General features: G+C 39.6%; 1 protein-coding gene across 2 annotated transcripts in view; it reads right to left on the bottom strand.

The window, feature by feature from the left end:
- Nucleotides 1-19,316, bottom strand: part of PCSK5 (proprotein convertase subtilisin/kexin type 5) — a 292,051-nt gene that overhangs the window by 93,011 nt on the left and 179,724 nt on the right. For both annotated transcript variants that reach the window (XM_054178077.1, XM_054178076.1), the window contains exons 11-13: nucleotides 18,415-18,532; nucleotides 17,196-17,384; nucleotides 7,955-8,091 (exon numbers count right to left, since the gene is read on the bottom strand). In XM_054178077.1, the coding sequence (XP_054034052.1) occupies nucleotides 7,955-8,091; nucleotides 17,196-17,384; nucleotides 18,415-18,532 (444 nt within the window). The remainder of the gene's footprint in view (nucleotides 1-7,954; nucleotides 8,092-17,195; nucleotides 17,385-18,414; nucleotides 18,533-19,316) is intronic.

Below are 19,316 nucleotides of genomic sequence, written 5' to 3'. Positions count from 1 at the left end.
CAAAACTTTCTCTGGTCTATACTGGGTTTTTGAGAAGAAACTATAGACAAGACACTGCCTCACATCGCAGATTTCAACTTTAACAGCCAAAGCAAAGCATTTCTTTTTAAAAAAGAAACATTAAATTCTGATTTTAAAAGGTTAACTGATGAAGAGTCTACCACAGCTGCTGCCAAACTACAGTCTGTCTAACTACGTTGGCTGTGAAACTGCATGCCCCTTATTTTCATTTTGTCTTTTCCTCTAGCTCACAGTCATGCAGCTCTTTACTCCTCACTAGATTAGAAAGACTCAGATAATGTATTTTCTCCCCATACAGGCACCGCCTGAATAAGTTGCCTTCCAATGTTCTTTAGAGTGATCTAGCTCCACCGTTAAAGGCACTTTAGAGGAAGCGAGTCCCAGAGGGAGCTCATTTTTAACCAGATATGGAGTCACTTCGGGCACAGCAACCCCATGCAGAGCAACAGACTGGGGTCAGAGCAGCTGGAGAGCTGCCAAACAGAGAGGGACCTGAGGGTGCTGGTTGACAGCCGCGTAAACATGAGGCAGCAGTGTGCCCAGGTGGCCAAGAAGGCCAGTGGCATCCTGGCCTGCATTAGGAATAGTGTGGCCAGCAGGAGCAGGGAAGTCATTATTCCCCTGTACTGTGCATTGGTTAGGCCACCCCTTGAGTCCTGTGTCCAGTTCTGGGCCCCTCAGTTTGGGAAGGACACCAAGACACTTGAACGTGTCCAGAGAAGGGCAACAAGGCTGGGGAGAGGCCTTGAGCACAAGCCCTATGAGGAGAGGCTGAGGGAGCTGGGATTGTTTAGCCTGGAGGAGGCTCAGGGGAGACCTCATTGTTCTCTACAAGTACCTGAAAGGTGGCTGTAGCCATGAAGGGGTTGGTCTCTTCTCTCTAGCAACCGGCACCAGAACAAGAGGACACAGTCTCAAGCTGCACCAGGGAAGTTTAGGCTCAAGGTGAGGAGAAAGTTCTTCCCTGAGAGAGTCATTTGTCATTGGAATGGGCTGCCCGGAGAGGTGGTGGAGTCACCGTCCCTGGAGGTGTTCAAGCGGAGATTGGATGTGGCACCTGGTGCCATGGTGTGGCCGTTTGACGCTGTGCCTTTAAGAAAGGGGCACATGGGCTAAATGTTTGTAAAATATTTTGGTATTCTAAACGAATTTCATTGGCCAAGTATAGGGGGGAGGTGAGATTGGACCCAGGGGAGCTGGGAACTTTCTCTCAGTCTTCCTTCCTTCGCTGTCCCTCTCGGCTGGATCTGCTTCTGAGATTCTGGCCAACTAAGATAAGATACTAACTCCCTGTGCCAGGCCTTTCTTCCTTTCCTGGCCTGTTAACCGTCCACATCTCTTTTCTACCTCTTTTGGGGGAGAAGGGAGGTAGGGGGGTGAAGGGGGCACAGGGGGAAGCCCCCTCTGTGGGGGGTCTGGTTTCTGGTTGAGTTCATTTGCTGTATATTCCTGTATATATTGTAAAATACCTGTATTTGTTGTGTTACATATAATCTGTTTCCTTGTAAAATATAATCTCATTTCTCCGACCTGAGCCACAGAGCCCCCCGCCCCAGTTGACAGCAGCGCCGGGGGCCGGCGGGCCCGGGGTACACCTGTCAAAGCGTAACGCAGGTGTCCTAAGGTGAGCTCAGGGAGGACGGAAACCTCCCATGGAGCAGAAGGGCAAAAGCTCGCTTGATCTTGATTTTCAGTACAGCTACAACACGCCCAAAGGAAGAATCCCTGAGGAATCCACAGTGCATGAACCCTGAGAGCCCTGAGTCAACTGAGAGTCCCTGTGTTCCTGTTTGCCTGTTCTTCACTTCGTCTGTGGAGAGACCAGCTGGTTTCCATTTTCCTATTTCCTGACTTTTTTGGACTTATGAATCGTCTACACATGGTCTAGTCATGAGGTCTGTGGTGACAGGTTGGACTTGATGATCTTTGAGGTCTCTTCCAACCTTGGTGATACTGTGATACCTCTACATTCTTTTCAAAGCTACAACTCCTCCAAGCACAATCACTACTTCTCTAAGTACTGGAGTTTGAATATATACCTAATGCAAAAAAGGAAGGCAGTAAGGGGAATAATGAAGGGTCTCTCAGGACATTAGTTGCCTTTCAAGAATGGTTCATTGAATAAAGAGGGGGAAAGGTAATTTGATTTGCCAGTAAATAAATTAAGTCTGCCTCAAGGCAGGTTTAATTTGCATGATAAAAATATTTCAATATATAAGTATATATACATTAACACACATGCTGTTACAATGAATAAACACAGTGGGCACATTTAAGCCAAAATATTTCTTTCCCCATTTTTGGATGATTCCATCATTTAATTTGGCTGAAACAATCCTTTACATTGCTTGTATTTAGCACAGAACAGAGGTCCCATATTGACATGTATAGGAGAAAGAATGTATGTGTTTCACAGTAAGCACATGTCCACCTACGGAATTAAACTCTACAGAATTAAATGCAGGAATCACACATTACTTTTATGAACTAGACTATGCATTTCTTTATAGGCAACAGATGTGGCATTACCTTGCTGATGCACTGAATTTAGGGAATAATCTCAAGCAATGGTCAGCTGATACAAGGAAAAGTTTTTACTCTTGCAGGCCACAAACCCTGTGAGCAAACTGCAGTTATGTAGAAGAGAAAAAAGCATTTAGCTCATTACCAACGGCCATTGTGACTCAGGAAAGCACACAACTACCTGTTAATGAGTGCGGGTAAACATTGCAAGAAAGTCTTCTGTTCTTTCTCTGGCCTTAGACAAGAGACGAGTGGTAGTTTGCCTTTTGTCTAACACCTGTCTGAGCCTTGCTCAGGAATGTGTGTTCCCTGGCATTTCTTCAGCAGCCAACCACGATTCTCTAACTGTCGCACGGACACATCTAATTACCAATCACAAGTAGCCTTCTGAACATGTTAGCCTATATAAAGAAATGACTTTGTACAATAAAGTAGACGCTTTGCTTGCATCAGGCTTCGTCTCCATCTCTCAATCGCGGTACCTTGCAAATGCAGGGATATGATAACATGTTTGCCCTTTGTTCTCAATTTGATTACAGAAAAACTGCAGCTCTTAATTTTAAGACCTTTCAAATAGCTAAACAAACACATGCACACAACACAAGCAAGAAACGAGCATGATGGTAATACTGGTGTGAGAAACTTCAGGCTATGATGATAAACCTGAGGAGGTGCCATAAATTGTGTTTAAGACCCTATTTGTTTACTTCATGGTCTGTTCACTCTGGAGACAAACCCCAACATGCCTGAACAGCAGTTTTTCCACCACTAATACATAGTAGGCAATTAAAAAACTTTCTGAATCAAAGTGTTACTGGCAGCTTCCATCACAAGGCAACTACCACTCTAGAAAGTTTTGGGATGTACTGCTAGACAGTATAAAATGAATCAGGATCAAATTCACAACCACACTGAATCTTGTGAAATCCAAAGTATGTGTAAAAACCTAACTAGTCTCAAGCATTCTTTCATGTTGTAGTTAAAATAAAGAGGAGGCTCTCCAGCAGGATTCCTTGAGTATATTAGCTTCCTTCACAACTCCTGGTTGAGTAGGTTTACTTTCTCCACGTTCCCTGGCCTTACTGCCCTTTTTCTTCCAGTGTTGGGCCTTTAGCCTTTAGTGACCACAAAGCAAAAGAAATGAGCCCCATGAGAGTAGACATGATAGCACTGAGAAGAGGTACTGATGTCAACAAATCAGTAAGACCTATGCAACTGTATATTTAAATAGGACTGTACAGGAAGAATCTTTTTAACAAATATCCCTTTTTAGTGTACTGGAAAGGTCACTCTGCTTTTACTGTTGCAAAGAACATCACTTAGATAAGAACCTTTCACCACTGCAAAACCATGGTGAGAAGTTTAGTAAAAAGCTGTTCACTGTTCAGCAGTTTTGAAAAATCACACCAATTACTTTGGTCGTCCATAGGGACCTACTAGTTTCATACTACATAAGAGGTCTTAAAAATTTTGGCTTACTGTGCTAAAGGGACAAACCCTCAGATATGCCCTTAACCAGACAATGGAGCAGGAGCCAGAAGGTCTGGTTTTCAGGACATTGCCCATTGCTTGTCTGAACATGCCCAGGGCCAGGTGTGTGTGCCTTTGGCCATATTTGGAGAAAACCTGATTCTACAGGTTGAAGTACCAGGTTTCTGTCTCTTCATCTTTGTGGCTACTGGCTATCATTGTCTTGGGAAATCTCTAAATACTAGACCAAAGGATAAGTCCTTTGCCTTGCCTTGTCCAAGATCTGGGAGAGAAGCCACGAGCCATACCCTGCAAGCCCCAGAGGCCAAGCCTCGCTTGCCTTGCAATTCGGAATGCACGACGTGCCTCTGTTTACACAGAAAGACTCAACTGCCCTTCACAGTAATGTGTCAAAAATAAAAGCCCAGGAGCAGATGGACATGTCTTGCCAGGCCAAGGGACAAACTCTGGAGGAGCCAAGGCCCCAGGACAGTTTTTTTTTATTGGAAGAAGCAACAAGAACTGCTGCAAAGATTGCAGCTGAAGAACCTCTCCAGAACAGGCAAAGCTACAAAGCTGACAAGCCCAGAGCTGCAAAGACTGCTCCCGCCCAGTGCTCTGCAAAATCCACAGCACCACCAGTCCTGGGAAACCTGCGTGCCCATAGCCTGCAGCCTGAAATCTGCCTTCGGCAGTGTTCAGCACACCCCGGAACCTGCCGCATCCCACAAACTCTGGAAAAGAGCTGCCTCCATGCGCCCCAAGGAGGCACTGCCCCAGAGATCTGCAGCAGCACTGCTAAACCCTGCAACAGCAACCACTTTTCTACAAAGCTTTCAGCTACAAAGCCCTCAGAGATAAAAGCTTTCCCCATGTCTGTGATACAGCAACAAGCTGCAAAAGCCAACAGAAAGTGAAACTGTACTCATTCAGCTTTCACATATTTGACGCCACTTTGGTTTTGTTTAAAACCACGCGGTACCGTAATCTGTGATTATAAATGTGGCGATTTGCTATACTTGACTAAAGAGCAATTTGCAGTGAGTAACCTAGCAAATCCGATTTTTATAAGCACCTGTTAAAAGAACTGTTGCCCTAGAGAATTCTAGAGTTGCCCCCTCCTTGTGGGCAAAGCTGGCTTGTTGCCAATGGGTTTTTTACTTTACAATTTAAATTACTGTTTGTTGTTTCTACTTTTTTTGCTCATATTGTTTAAATTGTTACACATTCCTGCTGGTGAGATATATGTTCCACAACCAAATATTGTGAACCATTAAATAGGTTTTATTAATATTTTCTGTGGAGAATTTTTATTAATAAAATTATAAATATTTTAATTAACCATCTCTCCTATTAAATATTAATAACCATAACACTTACTACTGCTGTTTTAGGAACCTAGAAAAATTCAGGTTACATATGCAACTGATACAGGCAAAAGAGAATATGATTCGCTAGAGAGATAGGCAGAGAAACATTTTTAGAAAGCAGAGAGACTGCCTGTCTTGCCACCATGCTACATTACAAAGGGCACAAATTTGCTAATGAAGAGCAGAAAGACCAAACTAAAATTCTCATTCAATTCTACTAGTTTCAACAGCAGAGTGAGGCCGATCTTTGTGTTAGATTTTTCAGACAGAAAGTTATCTAAGCAGCGTAAGTCAGGACATAATTTTGTCATAATTCTGAAATAAAAAGGTTCATTTCTGTCCAAAGTAAAATGAATAAACCAAGGTGAGTTTGGCCTATGTACCACTTAGAACAAGAAGGAGACTGGACAACTATGTGCTCACACATTAGAATTTTTCCTGTGCCCTGGCTTGCTCTAGTCCTGAGGGATACGAATCTGTGACTCTATGATTTTGTAAGATGTAGGTGTGATTGGACCAGCTGTCCTCCCAGAAAGGCATATTTATCTTGAACAGGTGAACTGCATGTTCCAATGTGAATAATTTAATGAACCAAATTTCAACAAAGAGGACAACAAAATATTCCATTTCCACATCTGGTGGTAGACCATTAATGGGCCTTCCTTGGACAAAGTAGAACTGAAACACCTCACAGTTTTCCAGAACAGACAGCCACAAGCACATACCCTGTAACAGTAGCTTTTCTTAATTAAAAATCAAAGTTTTTACGCACTTCAGTTTGCATTTTAGTCAACATTCTTTAATGTGTGCTTTTTCATGTAGTAGAAACAATGAAACCTTCTAATTCAGAAACATACATAAAAGCCCCTATTGTTAGGTTCACAACAATGCATTTTTATAGCTTCAAGTACTTTAACATCTGTGTCTTAAAACTGAGAAATTATTTTTAGCAAATCAGTTAGAAAACTCTTTCTGCTTTATGAGTTTACTTAGCTGCTTGAGATGAAAGCTTCTTTTATTTCACTGAATTATAAACTGATTATATTATAAATGTCCAGATCCTTCCTGTAATAAGGGCTCCAGAACTGGACACAGTACTCCAGGTGGGGTCTCACCAGAGCAGTGTAGAGGGGGAGAATCACCTCTCTTGACCTGCTGGCTATGCTTCTTTTGTTGCAGCCCAGAAAGCAGCAATCAACTAGATTTGTCTCTTGCAATGTAATATTGATGCATTCTGACATGCTGTCCAATCAGAGCAAGTATTAATTCAGATTTAGTGATAAATGATTTCCAGTACATCAGTGGTATTTAGCTCTGTAACATGTTTCAATCTAGACTATTTGTGTAAGTGATATTTCGCCTTTTGAGTATTTCCATTAAAGGTCTTCCATCAACTTTCATGTGGGACTTTGAAGGAAGGACTATATTCAGTATTCGTGCAGAAAAGTATAATTTTTGTTTACATATAATGTACTTGTTTCAAGATGGTTTTTTGAAGTTTAAATTTTCAGTAAGACTAAGGGCAAGTATACACTCATCTCTCACAAAGAGCAGAGAGAAGAAAGCATGTACTGCGGTGACTCTTTTTGAAAGCACTTTTCTCAATGTCTATTTCTTTCAAAGTGCTCATACCAGAATACATGAATGAAATGGAACTGTGCAGTAAGAATTAAAAACAGAAAAAAAATCTACAGCACTAAAATTCTTACTAGGACCACAGTTCATCAGTGGGCAAATGCCAGGTTTGAGCACCCTGCTCATGCACACAGGAGCACAATTCAACCTATCAGGGGTAGCAAGCTGTGAATTTCTTCCTCTCATATAGTGGGATTTTCTAGTTGTATAAACACTCCAAAAATGTGACTTCTTATGGGTAGGATAAAAAATATAATGAAAAGAAAAATAATACAAAAATAAATCCCTATATAGCAGTAATAGGAAAAGTAAATATGGGCTCTATGTCATCTGTGAAAACCACAGGCAATACGAATAACTGCAGAGTAACTCTGGTGTGTTCTAACTTATGTTGAAGAACTGTCTGATAAATCTGTAGTCAACATCCATGAGTACAGATGCCAGCATATGGAACTACCGTAACCTCTTTCAAATGTGACATGCAGTTTCATGGAGTTTTGTATCTTCTTCCATGGAAACTGTGCCTAGTAAAGATTTGGCTTTGATTAAAGCACTGATTCTTGATAATCTGTCATATGCTTCAGTGTTCTGTCTCTGAAGAATTCAGGTCTACTATGATGTAGCTTTAAATGGCCAAAATAATTTTTTTTACCTTGAGGCAACACAAATGACTGCAGGACAAAGGGCAGTTTACCCCTGAGAAGATGAAATTCCTCATGGAAACCAGAAACAAGTTCAGGATGAAAGAAAACCACATCTTAGATGGCAAATAAAATCAACACAAAAATGAAGAGTGCATTGATAACTGAAATTAAAAATACTGCTCTTCACAGCATTGCTTTCACACTAAAATCAACGAACACAGTCAAGGCAGTATTAGCAACTGCAAGCACTCTTCAGAATCCACTGAGCCCAAATAAAGATTAAAGTCATACCTGGAGTCTTGAAATTTCTCAGCTGTGATGGCGTGTCACAGATTTCTAAGATCCAGTCACCTGCTGCTTTTTCACTCCAGCAGTGAGTAGTCATAAACTCCCAGTTTTTAAATCCTTCCATGGAATGATCAAACAGCCTAAGACAAACCATGACATTATTTTAAGTGAACCATTTTCATCGGGTAGCTAAGCCTCAAAGTCAGGGAATTCTGGAATCATATTCTGATTAGCCAGTTCATTCATCTGTGCCTTTACATAAACTTATCTATGAAGGTTTTCCCACACATATTTGAATTACATTGAACAGTTTCTTGTTGCTTTGATGGAAGAGCCTCTTTACAGGCCATCAGTTGTCATAATGTGAAAGAGAACAGAAAAAGAATCCATGGCAAAAAAAACCCAAACCTGAAATTGCTAATACTGTTTAATAGAATTCATGTGTCTTGGGAGAAGACACATGTAAATACAAAGAACTTGTAAGTTGGAAAATTTCTGTGACATTTATTTTTGGCCTTAGATTGAAATATTTAGAAAGGGTGAAATACTTAAAAGGGATTTAAAAACAATAAATAGTATTAAGTGACTGAGACAGTATTAGCAATTCAATACATGTGGCTTCTTGTGAGGAAATAAAATGTAACTTGAGACATTGGTCTCAATCCTCAAATGATGAAGGTATCACTCCCTTCAAAAACTTAATAGAGTTTAGTCTGGGTAAAATGGAGAGACTGATGGCATCCGATGGTTTCGTCTAACCAGCAACAATACCGTAATTTAATTACCTAGGTCCATGGGTCAAGAGGCTGGTGCTTACTTCTAGTACGGGGACCCTGTTCAGAGGCAGCAATTTGATGCTGATTGCGTGGGGAAAGGAGAAGGAGGACTGATCAAATATTTTATTACCTAAACCTGGAATTTATTAATGAGATTTTGGAAAGACACAAGAGAATTTACATTCTCTCATATAAGAATGCTTATATTGTCTTGCTTAGTACCCCAAAGCTATTGATTGTAGGCGCAGCCTAATTAAGACTGTTAGCTCCAATAAAACAACACAGCTCAGCTTTAAAAAATACATATACATACACCCTCCCCCCATATATATGTATGTATATCTGTCACTCTTTCAGCTTGGTCTTTATGTGTGGAAATTCCACTGGTAACAGGTATGCTTAAATATTTGTCATGGAACAAGAACTCTACAGTAGAAAATCCCAACAGATTGAAACACCACTCCCATAAAACCCCCCAAATTTAATATTAGACTACAGAAATATTACTGTATTTGATATCACCTGATTTCTTACTGTTATTTTATAAGTTAATGCCAAACTTCATTTTCAAGAGGTTGTGAAGTTCAGCAAAAATTGGAAAGTAGGATACCTTTCTAGCTATGTGAGTACATGTCAATTTCAGTTAAAAACTGCCACACAGGATGTGAATAAAACACCGTATGTCTTGCTGAAAACTCAGGGCAGTCAGAGTCATGGGATCAAGCACTGCATATCCACACTTACAGGACTTGTATTAACCTGCACTGACCTGCACACTTGGTGCATTTTATAGGACTCATCCCAAAGCTGATTTTCATGCTCTCATGTGCACACTGTTTTGCTTTGTGTGGCTTTTGATTTACCTGTTAAACTGTCTTTATCTTGACCTATGAGTCTTCTCACTTCTACCCTTCTGATTGTCAGCCCCACCACACCAGTAGGGAGTGAGCGAGCAGTTGGGTGGTGCTTAGTTTCCAGCTGGGGTTAAATCATGAAAATAAGTAATGCATTACTTTCTAAATATCCTGTCAATCTGTCAAATCAGCACTACTCCTCTTTGTTGTTGTGGAAACTAAATTATATAGTATTTTCTAAGTACTGTGCAATTATACTGTAAGTTCTGTATTCACTGGGCTTCCATTCACAAACAGAAACAGAAGTTGCTGTTTGTTTTCACTGTAATTAGTCCAATATATCCCATAGTAATTTTTGTTTAAGGATTTCAAGTTTCCAAACTTGAACTGCTGTCAGATCTGCATTTTAATTTTGTGTATTTTTTTTTAAGTAATTTGGGAGGAAGAGGCAAAAATTCCTTATGACTTTATCAAAGGCATATAAAAACACCTTCATGTAAAAAGTGCTGTGGCTACAATTACAAGGTCCAGAACAAGAGGACACAGTCTCAAGCTGCACCAGGGGAGGTTTAGGCTGGATGTTAGGAAGAAGTTCTTCAAAGAGAGAGTGATTGGTCATTGGAATGGGCTGCCCAGGGAGAGTCACCATCACTGGAGGTATATAGGAAGAAACTGGATGGGGCGCTTGGTGCCATGGTTTAGTTGGATGTTGGATGATAGGTTAGACTTGATGATCTCAAAGGTCTTTTACAACCTAGTTGATTCTATTCTATTCTATTCTTTCATATCCCCACCCACAAAAATGGGGAAAATCCAGCAACATCCTTTCACAGAAAATTGACTATTTTTTTGAAAGAATATTTATTGGGGAAATATTTGAATTTTACAGAGTTTTAAATTGGTGGCTTTTAATGTATGAACTGTGTTTCTACATGAAATTCTACCACAAAGTCAAGAAGCTACAAACAAATCAAAAGAACATTAAAAAAAACTATAGGAAGGAACTGACTCTGAAGCTGTCTGTATGTGTACATCATACATAGTGGCCCAAGCATTCTTGTGTTGCTCTGCTTACACAGTAAACCCCTAAGTCAAGGAATCTGTCAGGCAGTACATGCATTCCCCTTTCAGGGGTGTTAAAGAATGAAATAAGTGATCAAATGTTCTCATGTACTTTGAAAAGGTGCATGGAGCAAGTAACATGCTTTTAAGCACCAAAGTGGGTAACAGGATTTGAATCTTTGTAACTTACTTGTTAACACAACCAAAAGAGAATGCCACATACGTTAATCAGTTTTCAGGTGACTCTCTTGGTAACTGAACATTCAAGTTACAGGAATGATTGTACCCAGAGGAACTACGTTATGAGATGCTGCTTACAACGAATAGCATTACATTAAAAGCTACTGACTCCACTCTGGGAAATTTTATGATGTACTTATGCCAAATCTAGGTTTATGAAAAGGATATACATGTTACAGGCTATAGAGTAAAATATTCCCTTAAAACAAACTGCCATCACTTAAGCCTAGAAACTGCATCACCTTTCTATTTAAGAATATAGGTTCAAGCAGAAATGTTAATTTGTAAGCAACTTTTAGACTCAGAAGAAGGCAGTTGCTTTCTTGAAATTCCAGAATTAGGAACATAAGGCTAGTATCTTACAGTTAAATTAACTAGCATTAAAAATCCAAACAAATAGGTATGTCAGCTTTTTAGCGAAATAAGTTTCTAAATGTTTAGAAGAAATTAAATTATTAATTTCATGTGAGAAAAGGCAGTGGGGGGTAACAGCACCATCACCCATCATGAAGAGTAAAAGGTACAGGCATAAAAGGAGATTTTTTATTATCAAGATTTTTTTTTCATCTTAGAAGGTGCAGCTGCATGTGACTCACGGACGGGCTTGTATCTTAAACTGACCACATCAAGTGCCAGAAAGCCCTGCACTGGCTTGATGGCTGGGCCTGTTGTATAGTAGCTGAGAAGAAAAGGCTATTATATTATCTCCTCTGCAGCAGCAGTTCTGGTGTATGATATTCTCCAGCCTACTAAATTGGCAGCCTGACAAGCAAGCAGTCCTTCCCCATTAGTTTAATTGGCCACAAGATTTTAGGTGGGCTTTGAAAAGAGTACAGAATGCTTTCTTCAGATGCACATCCCAAAGTACTTTGGTCAGCTATTCTCTTTAGAGCAGCTCTTTTCCACAGGGCTCAGCCATTGGCTCCATGTAGAAAAGCAGTCCTTGAGGAACTGCAGACTGATCAAACTGACTTAACCAAAGCTTCAGTGAGATCCTACTGCATATCTTCACTGAAGCAGTCAGGAAAAAAAGAAATAGCATGCAGGTATTTCAACAGCTTTCTCACCCACATGTGTCAGGCAAGATCACTTAACATTTCCAAAACTGGATCTAAAGCTGTATTTAAAATGTATGGATACTCATATTTATATATGTGTGTGTGTATATATATATATATATACACACACTTATTTTTCCATTTTATATCTGGTTATCACAGTTAGTTTTATGAAACAATGGAGATGTCAGAGCTGTCATGTTTGGAGAAGAGTAGCATGAACAATAGGATACAGTACCTGCCACGAAATAGTACTGCTGGACTTAACTACCTGTAAACATGGAGAGCTTGTCCTCAGGGACCACAAGTACCTACCTGAAATATTCCATCATGACCTAAAGACACTGGTCACGACCTTACAGTATTGTAAGCTGCATGGCTGATACCTAAACCTAAACCTGTCTTAAATGATGTCTATGCTTGCCTGTTGAAGTAAACGTTCATAAACCTCACCCTGAACAGGCAGGAATCCTAATGCAAGAGCAGGAATGAAGCTGATGCCACATATACAGAGTTTTCCAACCCTATGCTAAGTTTGAAAAGGAACTTGATTAGTGTGATGACAGTAAAGGACATGGACCAGCCATCATAACCCAGTTTATTCCAAGTGAAACTAAATGTTGTAAGCATTATAGTAAGACTGAAGCGGGGATGGTTTTCATAAGGCTGGGAAAAGACTAATTCATTCATATTACAGTAGCTGGAGCAAATCTACCTGGAGGAAGTGGAAATCCAGGGCATTCTACCTCAAGTCTCTCTTAAACAGTTCCTCTCTTTTCTATTTAGTTCAATACAAACCTTAGAAGCTAAGACATGTAGCTGGATCCTAAATTTGCCCATAGCCACTTGTCTTCACTCCCATTTTGACTATGGAAAATTAACTCAAATTTTTAATGACAGGTTTTAATCTTCCCCTAACATTAAACCTGATGTACTGAATTCTAAAAGCCTATTCTGCAGATTCCTGATCAATTCTTTACTAGCCCGAGTCATCAGAGAAAGGCATATGTCAAGCTAAATCTCAGATATATCACACTTCATTTTTCCACATTTTTCTTTGAGATCATTTCAGGGTCAGTTATATAGTTACATGGAGGATAGAGTTACATGCATTCATTTACTATTTTGCTCACAGACCTATTTTGTCTTTTCTGCAGAGCTGAGGAAATCAACAGTATTTTTTATAGTCTTTGATTTTTAAAAAGTTTACTTTAAAAAAAACTTATGTTGAGTCTGTATTATCTCCAGAGCCCCCACACCCCACCTACAACTAATACTGCCAGGGTATTAAAACTAAAGATTTTTAGAGGTATGTTGCAATTGCAGTTCAAATAATCACAGAATGGTTGGTAGAAGGGTAGTGGGGTGCCTATTCACCACCCAAGAGAAAAAGGAGAAGAAATCAAGACAAATGCAATACAGATAATTTGAATAAAAATAAAATGTGTGAATTGGGAGAACTAGTTTTCTGGGAACTGCTTCATTCTGTAAACGTAGTACAAGCAGAGGACTATTGTTTGTCCTGGAGTTAATAATACTGCCACAGTCCTTTTCAGTTACTGTAGCAATAAGACTCAGGGTGAAGCTGGCCCTATTCTTGGAATCACATTTGGATACATAAAATGTTAGCTTTGTTATTAAGAGTGTGTAAACTGCAATAAAGATGTAAGACAAACTGGTCTGGAAATCAAAATGTGCTCCTATAACAAAAAGGTTTCCACTGCTTCTATCATCAAAAGTTTTCATGAAGCAAACTGGCAAGATGAGAGGAGAATACCTTGGTTTTGATCTAAGAGTTTCCTGCAAAGGAGGGTATTATTAAAATTTACTGATTATCTCAGATTTCATGATAGGAAAAAGATGGTCATGAAAATACTTCTCTTTGTTACTGAACAGAGCTATTATTAATGTCAGTGCCATATAAGCATAGAAGTTAGTGGCCTGGAAACTTGCCACCACGTGGCTAAAAAATTTCAGTTACGCAGTTCAAATGGCAGCAGCTGCTTTAAATTTAAAAGGCAAGAATTAAACAAGCAATTACTTCAGTGGGAGACAAATGAGCCCTCAGCTTACTTCTTCTACCCTCTTTGTACGTAGCTTCTCCTCTGTAGACCCCTGTACAGAATGCTTGTTAGAATGGACCTTGGTACATCCCAAAAACACTCATAAACCATGATGCCAAATCAAATAGCCAATTGTTTTTAAAAATGGGATACTGTTCCCCAGTGGACTTAACTGTAGCCTCATCCTAACACCAGCCAGAACTTTCCAAGCCTGTATTTTCCTCTGCTGCAGTACAACCAATATAATCAAGTTTAGTACTTTCCAAACAACAAAGCAGATGTTCCCTGTAATGCAGTTTTTGAAGAATGCACATGAGGATCAAGCCAGTGACAGTGTAATCCTCCAAATGCCTGCAAAGGAATCCACATTGTCTCTGACTAAAAAGTTTTCTTACTGAAGTCATGTTAGGGGATGCCAACATTAAGGACAAAATATGCAGAAAATAGGCCAGATACTGCCTTATGAACCTGCTCATCAATGTACCAGAAACTACACAATGACTCTTTCAGAAATGGGGAAGAAGTGCACATGTGTAAAGTATACCTTTTGCACTTTAAAACATTTTACCAGCACACTGATTCAAATTAAATCCAGATGAGTAATGGTAAAACAATGAGGTTTTCCCTGGGCTCAGTCAAAACAGATGGTATTGCTGCTGTTAATCATGTATGTGTGCATTAAAAGGTCTTGTTTGTCTGAGAAAAACATCTCAATGAGGTAGTAGCAACATACAACAGCCTCTGGGACCTCTGTCAATGGAAAACAAACAAAACCCCAGACCATTTGCTTTCAATGCACCCCTGCATGTTGCTTGTACTTGAATGCATTTATCCTGATGCCATATTTTAAACATCAAATGCCTCATAACTAGATTTTCATATTAGTGAATAACAACACCCCTACTCACATTTTACATTATAACGTGATGCTAGAACACAGATGCTCAACCACACTGAATACACTACTAACTGCAAGACCACTGAACTGTAAGACTTTCTCCCAGCAAGACAAAACACCGAAACACTATTTTGCAAAATACTGTGCTCATATCAACTGCATTACCCTAAGGAAGGGTTGTAAAGCCTCTAGTAATTTCAATCCTAGAGCATGCAAAATAAATTTATTCCTGAGCATATAACATGAGCAGCCCAGAGTTGTTTGATTCAGCCAAATATGACAGACAAGCCTCTGATGCTTGCATAGGAAGGGACCTTCTGGTATGACTGTATGTTCTGTCATGAGAAATTTGGTTTTTGCAAAGTTGCAAAACCTTAAAAAGCCTTTCAGGTTTTTTTGTTGTCTGGTTAGACTTCCAATAGTATAGGACACAAAACAGCTTATTTTAATAAACACATTTATGTTATCTCCTTCTATCACAGGTATAGAAAATAATTACTTTCTAAGTGGCAGGGGTTACAAAGAGACTGAATAAAACTTCGTACCCATTCCACATACCAGTCATCACCAGAGATGAGCTGTGAATACTTGAATGCCTTTATCTCTTATTTGCTGTAAGTCAGCTGCAAGACATGAAAGCCTGGAGCCAAAAATCAGCTGTGTTAAGACCACTGGGTTTACAAGAAATTGTTTTGTTTGGATACCTAGTGGTTAGCAGAGAGGAAATTCTTTGTTCAGTGCAGCAAGGAGATACATAAGATATGTGTCACAACATTTGTAATGAAAGACAGGAGGTGTTCAAAATTCCAGGACAATATTTTCTTTATTTGATGAATTAATGTCTGCATCTTGAGGAGTATTTTCTGTCAAATTAACTTATTTTCTGGCTGGGGGAATGTGGATGTAGCGGCAACCTAGAAGGCAGGCCAATCCCAATTCATTAGGATTCAGGAGCAGGACTGGGATTGTATAATTTTGTCAAGATTAGAGTGTGATGGCAGAAGGGCCCTCAACACAGGTATGCTATCACAGCTTTTGCTATTTAGAAACACTAACTTCTGTGTGGGAACGGGCTCCATGTCCAGCAGAATGACAGTCATCTAAATCTGCTAGACACAACAGAAAAAAAATCACTGCTATACGATGTCCCGTCAGGAAAAAGATTTCCTAGCCATCCAGAGAAGTATAGAAACATTTTTTATTGTAGCTGTAACTTCCACACTGGAAATGAGGTAGAATTCGATAAAGTTTCTGGTGTTTCTTACATGTTTTAACCATCTATGGTACAAGGCAGTGTTCCTGATCATTGCTTTAGCAAGATTTACCTGGGAAGGACTGCCAATGGTTTCTTACAAGAAAACTTCTGCTAGTAGACCAGAGAAATAGAAGTATCACTGTGAAGTCTTTCAATCTGCTAAGGTCAGATACTGATGATACATCTCATCTCCACAGACTGAAATTGCACTATTTGGGTCCAGTCTGGAGAAAAAGAGACAATCTGATGCAGTGTCACTGTTTCTCCAATAACATAACACAGAGGTGACAGAACGAGAAAAAGAAGTGCTCTTTCTTAGTGGTTGTTAGAGTGGCCAGACATATAAAAGCAAGTGCCCATCATAGATCTATAGGATGAAGGAAATGTCTGAGTTTTAAACATTTTAGTAGGCTACTTACTAATAAACCCATTAATTTCAAAGTATTAGTGCAACTTCTCAGCACTGTCCTGCTAGGAGTCTTTCATGGCTCAAGCATACTATTTCAATATGCAAGGGGTAAAAAAGGATATGAAAACCGGTGCCATCAGGAATCGTAACCATATTCAAAAAGCTTAAACAATACAGTAGTAATTACTCTTCTGTTTGATTTTTATTACTAATGAACAAGAATAAAGGAGAAAAATTAAAAATAGGAGCCAATAGTATATGGAAACACATCCATTAACCTTCCTTTTGTAACAATGAGCCTGTTAACTAGTTTCTTCACTTTTTCCAGTAATCTAATAATTGGTGAGCAATATGAGACTATCAAAATTTGCTAATCTTTGTTCATCTCAACATGATGTCCTTCAATAGCTTTACAGTCTAGTCTTCTACTGATAAAGACAGAGATTTCCACCTCTGAGTTCATCTGCACTTCATCTGCACATCTCCCCATCTCTCCCACAAAAAATAATTAGCCTGTGTCTGCTAGTGAGCCTACTGTATCAACTTGGATTATTCTTCACTCATTTTTCCAATTTTGGTGCAGGCTCTGCATGCTGATGGGCCTGTAAAGCTGCATTGCCATAGAATACCTGTTAGCCAAGAGCTGTGACCTCGTTCCAGAAGGAGAGGTTAGGTAAATTGCCAAGTCTCCTCGTCGAGGGTGTGTAATAGTGACACGCACAATGACATGCTCCAGGTAGATCACATGGTGGTTGGGATTATCTGAACAGCCAGTGGCTTTGTAAATTGAACGGACGATGCTGTCAGGTCGTATTGTTCTGTAACACAAGCAAGTAAAACAACATCAGCATTTCTTGTTTTTTTCTGTTAAATAAGACAGCCACATCTTTTTTGGTCAGTAGGAAATGATGGTGTTGGACAATAATTTCTGATAAATCAGCACCCTATAACTGTTAGTTTTAACACTTGCTTTCTAGATGACACTTTCACCATAGTGTAATTTTTTTACAGCAGCTGATGATAACTACGGACACTGAAAACCTTCTAATAAGAATAAGCCTTTGGGACAGAGCATTTTTGTGGATTAGTGGCCATCTGAGAACTGTTGGGATTGTCATGGAATCACAGCTGGTTGTTAAGCCCCAGGAAATGCCTCCATAGCCTGGCATCTTTGCTTACGTAACAGCAAGTATTACACGTCAACTGTACCAAACAGCATCTCAGTCAGCTGGTTTAAACTGGCATGTCTGCAGTCTGATGGCAGGCTCTACCAGCTATGAGCCAAGTCTGTCAAGTATAATTATCAAACAATAATTTTAATGCTTTGAAAGTGTGCCATAAGACTGAACAGAACTTTGTTCTTAAGTCTGGTTCTACAGATATGCTATCCTAGAAAGTGGCAAGCAGTTTAATCTTAGCCTGTGAGCTAGAGACGCTCCTGAAATGGAGAGAAACAACATCATGCAGCATTTCAGTAAAAAAGAGTATTTGCATGTTAGATCCTGGACTGGCAAGTCTCTACTGATCTTACAAAGGTAACTGCAGTGCAGTCAATCAAACATTATTCTTCTTTGGTGCATCATCTACACCCCAATTAATCATTAATCATTAATCTAGCCTGGTTTGTTTTTGACTTTCAAATTTGGGGGCTTTCTTTCGTCTAGGACCCTTTTCCAAACACTACAGAGAACAACATTTACAGGCAAATGATGAAACATCTGTGGAGGCGAGAGATCCCCAGTATAGCTTTCAAAATGACACATTATACACAATGCAAGGGAGGTGTAAATTATACCAAATTTCTTTCCATAAGTTTACGTCAGTAAGAGTTTTGGCAGCGGGTATTACTTGATTTGCCGATCTGTGTTCTCCACACACACATGCTGTGGAGGGACCGTTGTCCACTTTTCTGCTTCCATCACCATTGCTTCAGCATCCATCAGTCCAAATCCATAGAGATGGCTCACTGCAAGAAAAGAACACAATGGTTGCCATTATAGCATAAAACCTTGTTTTTCATCATAGACTTGTTCCAGAGAGCCACATCCTAAAAGGAGCGGTGTCTTTTCTCCTTCTTCCTTCTTCTTCCTTGATTTTGCATAAAGCTCAAAAATCTCCTTGCTAGAAATCATAGTAACTTTATCTAATTAGTGCTCTGCATCTATTAACTGCTTCGTCTCTCCCAACTTGGTTTATTCTATTCTATTTTATTACAGCAGTGGTAAACAACTTGAAATAGTAACACTGACTTACCACAAGAAGCATGGACCAGAAATACAGAACTCCAGAGAGTACAATTGCCTCTGATTACCCTTTGTCCATGTGCCTTAATTCAGCCCAGTCCTTTTATATGACATGACATTAAAAGTGTAATGAACCAGAGGAGGGTTATTTCCATTACTCAAATACCACACATGCATATATGTTAATACTGAAGGTAACCGAGACAATAAATATACAGACCAGCCTGTCTTTTTGTAACTGCTTTAAGTTCTTAACTTTCCTGAGTGTATGAATCATGCCTTCTCCTATTCCTGTATGCAGCACGGTTACCACTGTCCACCCAAATAGTTAGATCCAATATCTCTCCAAAGCTGTTTACATAATGAGTGAAAAGCAAGGGTACATGAAATCCAGGGCCATAAAGAAAATATGGCTCTCATGCAGAGTCTGTCACAGAAAGGCTTCCTCCTCTACCTCCTTTGTAGATCTGTAGATGAAAGACAGATCTGTAGATGAAGTTAGTGCTG

The sequence above is a fragment of the Dryobates pubescens genome, chromosome Z (assembly GCF_014839835.1).
Source record: "Dryobates pubescens isolate bDryPub1 chromosome Z, bDryPub1.pri, whole genome shotgun sequence".
Taxonomy (NCBI): domain Eukaryota; kingdom Metazoa; phylum Chordata; class Aves; order Piciformes; family Picidae; genus Dryobates; species Dryobates pubescens.
Note: the sequence above shows the minus strand (reverse complement) of the source record. Positions and strands in the feature narration are given on the sequence as shown.